This window comes from Myiozetetes cayanensis, unplaced genomic scaffold, assembly GCF_022539395.1.
Source record: "Myiozetetes cayanensis isolate MyiCay16 unplaced genomic scaffold, myiCay2020 scf16, whole genome shotgun sequence".
In the NCBI taxonomy this organism is placed as follows: domain Eukaryota; kingdom Metazoa; phylum Chordata; class Aves; order Passeriformes; family Tyrannidae; genus Myiozetetes; species Myiozetetes cayanensis.
Window position 1 is genome coordinate 10616984 of NW_026087270.1, and position 11418 is coordinate 10628401.

The window sequence follows — 11418 nt, forward strand, 5'->3', positions numbered from 1 at the left end:
AGAAAAATAGTGAAATGCTTTGTTCCTAAGCTTCCACATCAAACAATTCATGTGTAAAAATTTAAAAATAAAATAAAGCCCCCAAAATCTGGGCTTCAGCAGTGTATGGTTTCCTTATTAAAGAATTGTGTGGTTTATTTTATCTACCCTGTGATATTGCAAGGGTGGAACTAAAAGGCTGATAGACCAAATTAGCTGTCAGAGAAGATAAAAAGCCTCGAGAATCCCAGATTCTGAATTTACAGTGAGTTGCTTTAAGTTGCTGTGTTACAGAAACCTCCACTTCTGCTGCAGGTTGTCTCTAATCAGCTCGATTGATATTGCTCAAATAATTGGTCAGTGGGCAGAAGCAGCATTCTGCTGCTTCATTAATTCAGAGCTTTTTCCATGAGACAGGGCGTTTTGGTACAAAAGGAATGTTACAGTGATACAGATGAAGTATTATACAATGTTAGAAATGAAACGTTAAAATGTAACAATGGAAACGTGACAATAAGACAAAGTGCTAAAATATTATAAAGGAAATGTTACAAAGTCACAAGCAAAATTTCTTTAGTTAGTTCTTTATTTATTTTGCCTTGCAGGGTCCTTCCCTGACTGATGCTCATATTTTAGGACTAGCAGCTTTTGTGATCCACTTAAGTGAATCCAGAGCTTTAATTCCTGGAGTGGAAGCCAATTTTGGGATCTCCCAGCCTGTTCCTGAAAAGGCCCTTTCCATTTCTGAATACTGGACCTGCTTGCTCATGTGCAGGACAGAAGAGTCATTTGCCTTCTGCATGAGGTGAGATGGTGCATCCACCACCTCCTTGTTCCCCCAGCTGAAGGGTTTTGGGATGCTGGGAAAGCTCCCATAGAGGATTTCCAGAGCATGTGGAGGGGATTGAACCAACCAGATAATGGAATTCCTTCTTTTTCTCTCTCAGGTTTTGCACTGCAGCAGCAACTTATGTGATGTGCAAGTTCTCATCATGTTCTCATGAAGATTTTTGTGCCTTGATTCCTCCCGACCTGATTAAAAAGGTAAAATGGAGAAAGTTCAGTCTCAGCCCAATTTCCTGCTGCAGGGCGCTGTGCAAGTATAACTTACACGAAGGAAACAGTGTAAAAGTACATCTTTGTACCCTCCCCTCTTACCCTTTGGTGTACCAGCTGGTTTGGCAGTTCCACACAACCAGAAGTGGCTGCTTCTGTGGCAGCCACGTGCAGGGTGTTGTGTCTTTGTTCCAGCTGCAGCACCTCGTGCCTCGGCTGAGCTTGGAAGCTCGAGGGGTGCTGTGTGAGGAGGACAAAACTGCCCTAGCCTGGAGCTCCCTGTCCTGCCCCTCTCTGAACTACAGAAGAGCCAGCCTGTGTTTGTGGAAGCAAGCACGCTTCCAAGAGCTCTTAAAGGAAAAAGCATTCCAGGTACAAATCTTTTCCATGCCTTAAATTCGCCCTGTAATTCCCGTTTTTTTAGATCTGCCCTCTGCAATTTCCTTATTGGTGATCAAAAGCTTCTTGTAAGAGCTTAATGCCTGAAAGTAAGAGCTGAATGCCTGAAAAGTTGGTCTGGCAGCTGAGTCATGTGGGCTGGGATGTGTGTTCAGTGTTATTTGTGGATTGTGATGGTAATGATAAGGTAGAAAGAGAAAACCAGAGGTAAAACTTTGTGTCCTACTTCTTGGAAAAGCAGGAAGTTTGGCAAGCTATACCATATCAGTAGGAAACTGTAGAGCAAAGGCCTGTCCATCACCTTGGCTCCCTGCTGTGCTCTCTATAAAGTGATGGTGAGGCAAACAACTGAAAATCTTTGCTCTTTGGGTGCTTTGTCTAAATATCAGTGTTCCCCTGAGCCCCCTGTGCACCTTGGATTGCTTAGCTCTGCCTTGCTGGAAGCAGGTCACCATCTCAGCTCTTCTCTTTGTGCCACCCTTGTGGTGTGGCTGATTTGGCAGACTTTCCTTTTTTAACCTTCTTCCTCTAAAACCAGTTTGTCTTTGTGCAGAGGAGTTTGTGGTGTTCCTAGAATGACTCCCTGTGCTTGCTCAAAGTGCAGAGCTGGAACACCTCTGTGTTACAACCTCCCTTTGATGTTTACACCAGCCTGTCTGACTGAGGTGCTTTGCTCATTTTAGCCTTTATTTCTAATAACACACGTTCGTTCTGGTATCTGGGCTTGGAGGTGATGAGTGTGCTTGGAAATGTCAAAGGGGTGGGTGTGTGTGAGACAGGCTTTATGGGCTCTCCGTGAATTTTTGAAGGCCAGTGGGCTTTTAGCTTGGGTTTCCTACAAGAGAAACAGCACAAAAACTTCCTTGGGTTGATGTCCCCTGTTTCATGTCTTTCAATCCACACAGGATTGTGTCTGGGGATGAAGTGAGGGTGCATTTTATGTTGGAAAGCAGGTGGCTGTTCTGCACAAGTGACTTCCCTTGCTGTTCTCCCCCATTAATAAATTCTTGCTGTTCCCAGCTGTCTTTCAGAGAGTGGCTGCTGATGGAGCTGGAGGTGTGCCCTGAAAAGGATATTCTCTCTGCTTCAGAAAGGTAAGTGCAGAGGGGCTCTTGGAAGGGGAACAGTCCAAGAGTTTCCCACCCAAATTAGGGCAAAGCACTTAAAACCAGGAAGTAAATGAACAGCTGCTGCAGGACACACATGCCTGTTGCCTGCTGTGGTTTGTCCTGAGCTAAGCACTGCTGGAATGGAGGGGTGGTTGTTAACTTGAGGAAGGCCAGGTTGGACGGGGCTTGGAGCAACCTGTGGAAGGTGTCCCTGGCCATGGCAGTGGCTGAAACAAGATAAGCTTTAAGGTGCCTTCCCACCCAAACCATTCTGGGATTCTGTGAAGCCCACCAATATAGCCTGCATGTGCAGCCCTTCCAAATAACTTGGCATAAAACCTCCCCACTTCTGGATCTAAGAGCTGAGCGGCATCAGGATGGGTGGGATCTGCTGGAGGACTCTTCATGTCTGTGCTTATGAGGTGCTTTTGTCTGATCACATGTCATTCATCACACTTGATGTGTGAACTTCATTTTACATCAAGGGAAGGGCACCATTCAAATAGATTTCCCATCTCCTCCTTTTTCACTTTTCAGGCAGGATTTCCATTACTGGGCCATCTATCAACGGTATCTTCCTGCACCTTCCACTGCCGGTGGCTGTGATGGAGACCTGGAGAAGGCATGTGGAGTTATTATCAATGCCCTCCTGGATTCCTCACAGAGGTATCATGACTTCCATTTCTAATGACCTTGAAGCTGTGAATGGGAGCTTGTCCCTTCCATGGGGCTGTGGAAGCCATTCCTTCTGGTCTGGCTGGAAGTGGGAGCTGGGAGGTGGCCCTGAGTGACTCACCAGTCTTTGCATAAGCATCTTGCTTTAGGTGACAGAGGTCTGGGGCTGCAGCCACAGAGAGGCCCTAGTCTGGCTGTCTTTTTTTAAGTTGACTTTGTACTCAGATTTGTTCGGCCAGACAACCACCAATTCCCTGGGGGAGTGGCTGGAGCTGGAAAATGAGGAGGGAGGTTAGGGGAGAGTTGCTGTCTCAGCTACAGCTTATTTAAGGCACATTAATGTTTGAGCTCTGTGTTCATCTGAAGCATCTGACTGTATTTGAACTGTGCTGTCCCCCAGGCTAACAGGGTTGGTGACCTCATGTGTCCCTTCTTTCCAGGCTGGACCTGGGTGGCTGTGGCCAGTCGAAGATGTCGCTTAGCCCTGAGATTCTCTGCAGGCTGCAGGTGATTTCAGACTGTGATGTGTTACCTGGATGTTCAATTCTAGAACTTGACCGAAGTATTCCCTCACACCCTGGTGTTTGCAAGTCTCCATTCAGCTCTCACTTGTGAGCAGCAGGATGGGGATTGAAAGAGGTTTTTCTTATTAATCTCTGCGTTACTTCAGAGAAACAAAGAGGATTTGAGTGCAGGCTGGTGTGCAGCCCTGACTGTTCCCCCCCACCACTCTCTTCAGGAGCTGGTGCTGGAGCTGAGTTGTAGGCAAAAGCTGCGTCTTGGCTGCTCGGCTGCCCAGAGACACTTCCTGTTTGAGATTCTCCAGGGAAGGCTGAGAGACAGAAAGCACAGATCTCCTTTGGAAGAGCAGCTGTGGAGGCAGCAGGAGCTGCTGCTGCACAGAAGGCAAGTGCAGGTCTGAGCAGCTGGGAATAACTCCACTCGGAGTGGACAGTGTGTGGTGTGTCCTCCCCTCTGATTCCACAGCGAGTGACAATGACACTGTGTGTCATGGTGACAATTGTGCAAGGGACACTTATTCCCTGGTACTCACCTCGATTAACACATTTGTATGTTTCATCTTTGACTACCTGTTGCCCTACTAGTAGACTGGATTTCAAAGGCCACACATCTTCATGGGGAGGCAGATTCTTTTCTTGACAATAACCTCAATTTTTCATTTTTCCCTGCCTAAGGATTCTGGTTGGGCTTCCTGCATCTGCTCTGATCACCACATGTTGGAAAGGAAGGAAAACAGTGTTAGACTGTGAAGACTTTTTTCATTTTGTGAACTCAGAGCTGGTACGTATTGTGAGCCAAACAGTGATTCTTTGTTGGCAAATGCTCTAGGTAAGAGGCAGGAGGTCCAATGCAGCCAAACTGCCCAGTGTTCTGGTGGAGTCCTGGAAGGGGCTGAACATGAGCCCCTCTCCTATCCCTCTGTCATGCCAGGGCCTTGAACTGATTTGCTGTAGAGTGAGGTCTTCCTCATCCTCCTGTGAAAATACTCTAGAGAAACATCCAGAAATATCCCTGCAGCTTCCTGGGGGAAGGTCACTTGACTTGCAGGTCCCTCAGGACACTGCTCTGTGCTCTGAGGAGAGCAGAGCTGACTTCTATTTATTCATCCCAACTGGCCTTTCCAGGCTCTCCAGCACTGTCATCTTAGGCCCAGCCAGAAACGTCTGTTCATCCCAAGGCTGTTAATCCATCTGCTGCTGCCACCCCGGGCACGTGGTGACTGGGGATGTGGGGACTGCGCAGCACAAGTCGTGGGGTTGCTTTATATAGAAACCACGTTTCTGCCATCAGCATTCACAGGGTGATCTGTGCCTTCTGAACCCTGTTCTGCCAGACACTCAAAATGCTCCAAGAAAATCATATTCCAAAGGGAAGGAATTATTTCTTTTTTGTTTTCCTTTCCTTGTCTTCTTGCAGAAAAACGTCTGTTCCAGAGGGTACGCGCTCTCCTACGACATCACAGCTCACTTCTTCAGGGTAACTGCTGCTTTTGTCCCTGCCTCACTGTCCCTGCTCAGAGCTTCCCTTCTCAGGACACCTGGTACATGAGGTGTCCCCTTTGTACCCTTGTTTTGAGAACTCCTAGTGTAATTCCAAGAAGAGCAGTAATCCAGGAAAATGAGGAGGGGTAGCAGCAGGAGGTAGTGGTATAGGTGAATTTTAACACAATGCAGTAAAGCTGGTGGAGGAAGGAACTGTTGAGCACATGTTTCTTTTGCTGAGCCATGCTGACCCCTACAGTTATCTCTGATTAGTTCACATGGCTCAGTAAGCGACTTGAAGCAGCAGAGACATATGTGTGGAGTCATCCTGTCATTTATCCTCTTCCAGGGCCTGCTCAATGCCAGCTTGGACTGTGAGGAGGCAGCAGAAGGGGTCAACGATGCTCTAACAGTCTGTCAGACCAAATGTCCCTTGGTGCTCCTCTCTGCAGCGGTAACTTCTCACTTTGGCTGAAGAGTGCTGGGAGAAATTCAGCACCAGTTCAGAGCACTTGTTTTAAGTGTTATTTAAGTGTGTAACATTTAACAGAAACTCTTAATGCCTCTGGAAAATTCCAGGTTGTTTTTGAGCCCTTGGTATCTCCGAACCCAGCTCTGGGCTCCTTGTGTGTTACCACAGGGGCTGTTTCAGACTGGGGAGCTGGGGAGCTTGTCTTGGTCTCTGATGCACCCTGGGGGGCTGGTTGTTACATTCCAAGCAACTAAAATGCCCACATTTTTTCTCTGTCCTGTGTGTAACTCCTCGTGTGCTGTTTTACATGAGGATACAGGTTTTGTTGCGTGTGGGGAGTGTGGACATCACCTGTGTGGGACAGTTCTTTCGTTTTGACTGGTCCTGCTAAAGGAGTTCCAGGGCACCGTGGTATGAGCATGGTCACAATGGCCCTCTGCATTTCCAGGATGTGGAATTTCCCTTACTTCTGATGTTTTTAAGCACAACTTGGACTTTTTCACTGAGAGGGGGAAAACCTCCTTTCTTTGAGTACCTGGCTGTACCTTACTGCAACCAACCACTGAGCACCCCACCACTAATGCTGCTGGTTTTCATCTTTGTCCCCAGCTGTGGTGGTCAAGGCTGGAGCCAGTACTTTGCTCTCAGTGGAAGAGACTCTTTGGGGCTCCACTTGCAGAAGAGCTGGACAGACTGAGGGGCTGGCAGTCCTCAGGTACCAGGTGTGTGTGAGGGACGGAGTGTGGAGCTGCTGTCCTGGAGGGACCAGCCCCGGGAGCCCTGGAATGCCCATGTGGGCTGAGCCTTGCAGGACAGCTCTACATAGGCTCCTCTGTAGGGTTTAAACTCAAAATGGGTCATTATAATTATTTAGTCTGGCCCTGTGTGTAATGTGGGTCAGAGTGTTTCCCCATAAGGAAAAGGGAATCTGTAGAGGAGGCTGGAAGGCAGAGTCTTGGTTAGACAAAGCCTTAGCACAGCGTTGAGTCATTCCCTGGAGCTGCCACACCCTTTGCTCCCTGAATTTGGGGAATCTGGGCTCCTGAAGCTGCTGACTGGCTGATTGCTTCCCTCTTTACCTGTCCTTATGCTGTATGTCAGCGCCCTGCAGCTTTTCTCCAAAAACTGGGAACTGATGTAAGAATTTCCTTGCAGGTTATGGCAGGTGATAATCACATGCTTCTGTAGTGCAGAGTTAACTACCTATCCAACTGCTGATAAAAGAGATTTGGGAATGCTTCTGCCTGTTTCTAGACTTGTTTTTTTTTTCCTTACGCTGTCTCCTTGTAACATCAAACTGCAGGGAAAAAGAAACGCAGAGAATAATTTATTTTTTTGGTCCCAGTCACAAATTTGCATCTTTGCCCGAGTCCCCGATTTCCTCCTCATTCACAACTGTGTTTTTTCTCCTTTTTTCCCTCCAAACCCATGACATGCTTGTTTTGTTTCACAGATTCCTTTCTTCAGGAGCTATTTTCCCTCTCTCTGACCCTCCTTGGCTCTCGGCTGCCTTCCTCCACAGTGCCATCCTACAGCAGTCACCACGTGGACGAGGGAGAGAGGCACTGGAGAGGCTGGGGACTGATGCAGAGCAGGCAAGGCTGGGTGCATTTTATGTGTCTGCTCTTCCCAATGCCCAAAACCTAGAAATAGGTGGTATTTAACTGAGAAAAGTTGTCCTGAGATAGTGCTGTATCCCTGGTAATCCCTGTTGGGAAATCTTGCCGTGGCTAATTGATGAAAGCTAACTGAAATTACCAGTTGGTAAACTCTTATCCTAAAGGCGAAGTTGTGCAAAGCTTAAACTTTTAACTCAGACTCTGGCTTCTCTGAAGTCAGGGAGGGCTATTCAGCAGTGGCATTGAAAACTGAAGCTGGAGAGGTCCCTGCAGAGGCTGAGAACTTGATCCATGCTGTGGCCAGGATCCCTCTCCCTCCAACAACAAAGCAATCCCTGTGGATTTTAGCTCAGGCAACTTGGCTGGAAGGTTAAGGAGACACAGGAAGTTTGTGAGACAGCAGTGCAGGCATTTTAAGGGCTCTGGGAAGTCGTGCTGGGAATCCCAGGCACAGATTTCCTGAGGGTCCAGGAAATGCCTTTACCTTTCACCATGCTCAGTACCCTCAGTGCAGGGGAATTTGCTGAAGGGCTCTGCTGAGAAGGAAGCTGGTCTGCTGCCAGGCAGTGCTGTCTGTTGATCTTCCAGGAAAAAGTTGGGGTTAGGGCACAGTCCCTGTGTCAAGAGGTTCACAGGTAACAGTGCTGAAACAGAACCTGGGCTTCATGTTTACTCTGGAGGTTTATTGCTCCAGGCAGCAGTTACAAACAGCAGCTTCTCTTCCTGTGGGATTGACTCCTCCACTGTTTGTACTGGTCTGGAGCCAGAAACTGTTGTCATTGAGCTGATATCAGCATTTAGTACATAGAAGTAACAGCAGATTTCACCCCCAAAATCCTGGAAAGTGCCAGGGAGAGTGAGAACTGTAGGATGGCTGAGTGTAAGTGGGGTCCCAGAGGGTCAAACACACTGTACTTTTAAGTCCATCCAGGTCCAGGCTGGGAATGTATCTGGTGAAATGTTATTCCCTGCTTGGAAAGGCCAAGTTCCGAGTCACCACTGCAGGTACAACTAACATACACCTCCTTTCCTTGCAGCTCCTTGTTTCCCTGCTGTTCTTCTCGCTCCTGGATCTCATCTCAGCCAAAGTAGCACCAAAGGTAAGTTCAGCCCCGAGGGAATTCCCATGACATATGTCTGATCAGCTTGGTTTGCTGCCCAAAAATGCTTTGTACCAGCACTGGGAAGGCTGGGAGCTTGTTCTGCCAGGAGGAAGGGATCAGCAACACCCCAGACAAGCCTGCTGAAAGCCCTTCTGTGCCCATCAGATTAAACCTGTGTTTTCCTCTCGCTGACGCTATCTCCCCTTTCACTAATTTTATTTCTCTTCCTGAATGATTTACTATTTGCAGTTTCCTGTTCAGACCTTACACCTCCCAGGTAGCGCAGGAACCTCATCTCTCTCTCTCTCAGCTTTTATGCAGCATTTCACATCTGTCAGATGATGTTTTTCCTCAGGCTGGAATGTGGTACTTCATGGGAGAAGGGGTCCCCAGCAAAGATGAACATTAGTTTCCAAATGATTTAATGCTATTAAGTGGAGGAGCAAAGATGACAGGCTGCTTCCAGCTGCTGTCTGCCCTGAGCATCCTCCTGCCTGTGAAGGCTTGTTTCTGTCCCTTTGCTGTCACCTCAGCTTTGAAGTGCAGCCATTTGTGGAGTCGCCTCACAGATTGGATCATGAAGCAGATTCAAGGCAAAAATAACCATTTGGTCTCAATCTGCCTGTGGGAGAGTCTGGAGGAAGAGCCAGGGAGGAGAGAAAGATCTTGAGCAGACAGAGCTGGGAGGTTAATCCAAGTAAAATGAGTAATGATAAAAAAAGCCAAACCACAGTACTTCCAAGACATGTTTTCACTAGAAAGCTTAGAGGGGACAAAACCTGCTCCAGGGAGCTTGTGGGGTGGGAGCAGGATGTGAAGTGGATTGTTGATTGATCCAGGTTGGATGGGACTTGGAGCCACCTGGTCTAGTGGAAGGTATCCTTGCAGATGGCAGGGGGCTGGAAGTGGATGATATTTGAGGCTCCTTCGAACCTAAACCATTCCATGATGCTGCTTCCCCTTCTCTCTCAAATCCTTCTTAGCTGAGCCCTGTGGTGGCCTGGTTTGGTGATAAGAGACACTGCCTTGCTCCAGTGCCCAATTCCCTGGGAGAATCCAGGTTGCCAGGCAAGTGGAATGATTTAGGCTAAATATTTAATGTCCTTTAACAGAGAACTTCATGTACAGTCTTGTGAAGGTTCCTTTCTGCTTTGATGCAACTAAGCCCAAGACAAATGACTTCTCCTTTCTGACACCCAGGAAGGAGTGGATTTTCAGACGTCTCTGGAATGGTCCCTGGAGATCTTGCAGTGCCTAGAAGAGAGAGGCACATCCTGGCCACTTCTCTTCCATTCAGCAGAGCGAGGTGAATCCTGTCCCCAAGGGGTGGAAGGGTGAGGTTTGGTGCTGGCCAGGTGAGCCCATTTCTTGGGTTAGAGTGTAGCTGTGAGAGGCAGCAGCACAAAGAAATACTTGAGTAAAAGCTAAGAACAGAATCCTGTTTCTACCCCACTGTATGGAGACCCAGCTGATGATCAGGAATGACTGAACTTGGCTTTGTTCCTCCTCGTAGAGAAAACCTGAGGGGACAGCTTGTTTCTCTTGCTGGTCACCACCTCCAAGCACCAGTATTTATTGTGGGCTGAAAGGAAATGGTGCAGCCCCTGTGCTGCTCTAGAAGTATGGAAGGTGAGGCCCACTGAAGGTGCTTGGTGCCTCTCTCTGTCCTTCCAGACTCTGGAAAATATCGTGTCCTGCGTGATGCAGCCTCGGACCGTCACATCCGCCTCCTGCCCGTGGCATTCTACAGGTAAAGTCCTGCTGGGCTGGGCAGGAGGTGTGAGGGAGGATGTGGGGGATGGTTTGCACCTACAGTAGCTGGCATGGAGGTGGCAGCACTACTGGCCTGCAGGTGAGCAGATATTTACCTCTTACCTGAGCTATGCAGGAGAGAACACCCAATCAGGGCAGGGCTGGTGTTTCATGAGCCCCGTATCTTTTGCTAAAGAACTTTTCCAGAAGTTTCCCTTCAGCCTTGTGCTCCAAACAAGGATGTCCTGGTTGCCTTCTCTTCCTGGGGTGGCCCTGCACACAATGGGACTTGTAAACCAGACATGGGCAGGGCAGCAGCTGTGTTTGCCTTGTGCCTGTGTGTGTCTCCCATGGAGGCAGAGCTAACAGAGCCTGTGTGTGACTCCTCCAGCCTCACCCCTCGCTTCCCCCGGGAGCTGCTCCGGCGAGAACCAACCTTCCTTCTTGTGGCACTTGACTTGTACATCCAGCTGCTCCGGCTCTTTGTGGACGGGGAGGTCCTGCCACAGTCTGATCAAAACCCCACAGAGCACGTGAGTGAAGCCCTGATTTTTCTTCGAATACAGAAACCTGGAATAGTTTGCGTGGGAAGGGACCTCAAAGCCCATCTTGTTGCACCCCCTTCCAGGGGCAGGGACACCTTCCACTGTACCAGGTTGCTCTAAGCCCTGTCCAACCTGGCCTTGAACACTTCCAGGGATGGGCCAGCCACAGCTTCTCTGGGCAACCTGTGCAGGGCCTCACCACCCTCACAGGGAAGAGTTTCTTCTTAATACCCAATCTAAATCTACCCTTTTCCAGCTTAAAACCTCCTGTAACTGATTCTATTCTTTAGTCCTCTCCTGTCATGCAGGATCCCTTGGAGGTGATCTCGGGGGCCCGGCGGTTCCTGATGGGAGCCATCCCACAGTGCCTTGCCCAGAGCTTTGGGAGCATACAGCCGGTATGTTCAGATGTTTTCCCTTTTCTCCCAGTGTGTGGGAGCTGAGAGTGCTGCTGCTGCTGCTGCCTGTGCAGCCTTCTTGGGGCACTGATCCTGCACTGGTGCTGCAGGTTTGATTGTGCCAAGCTCCATGCTTCCCTAATGTGCCTGGGAATGTTTTCTGCTTTCCTAACGTGCCTGGGAGTGTTCTGTGCTTCCCTAGCTTGCTTGGGTGTGGGAGGACACCTGCTGCTGAGCAGGTGCCATGGCCACATCCTCCACCGTTTCCAGCACATCAAATCCTGCCCTCATGTGGCCATTCCTGTTTG

The 11418-nt window shown here is 48.8% G+C and overlaps 1 protein-coding gene across 1 annotated transcript in view; it reads left to right on the forward strand.

The window, feature by feature from the left end:
• Positions 1-11418, forward strand: part of FANCA (FA complementation group A) — a 33068-nt gene that overhangs the window by 21211 nt on the left and 439 nt on the right. Inside the window, exons 24-40 of the mRNA XM_050311639.1 lie at positions 585-784; positions 927-1023; positions 1231-1407; positions 2455-2528; positions 3081-3209; positions 3659-3725; positions 3958-4124; positions 4415-4520; positions 5157-5216; positions 5571-5675; positions 6303-6415; positions 7147-7288; positions 8350-8412; positions 9616-9721; positions 10090-10165; positions 10559-10700; positions 11021-11110. Coding sequence (XP_050167596.1) covers positions 585-784; positions 927-1023; positions 1231-1407; positions 2455-2528; positions 3081-3209; positions 3659-3725; positions 3958-4124; positions 4415-4520; positions 5157-5216; positions 5571-5675; positions 6303-6415; positions 7147-7288; positions 8350-8412; positions 9616-9721; positions 10090-10165; positions 10559-10700; positions 11021-11110 — 1914 coding nt within the window. The remainder of the gene's footprint in view (positions 1-584; positions 785-926; positions 1024-1230; positions 1408-2454; positions 2529-3080; positions 3210-3658; positions 3726-3957; positions 4125-4414; positions 4521-5156; positions 5217-5570; positions 5676-6302; positions 6416-7146; positions 7289-8349; positions 8413-9615; positions 9722-10089; positions 10166-10558; positions 10701-11020; positions 11111-11418) is intronic.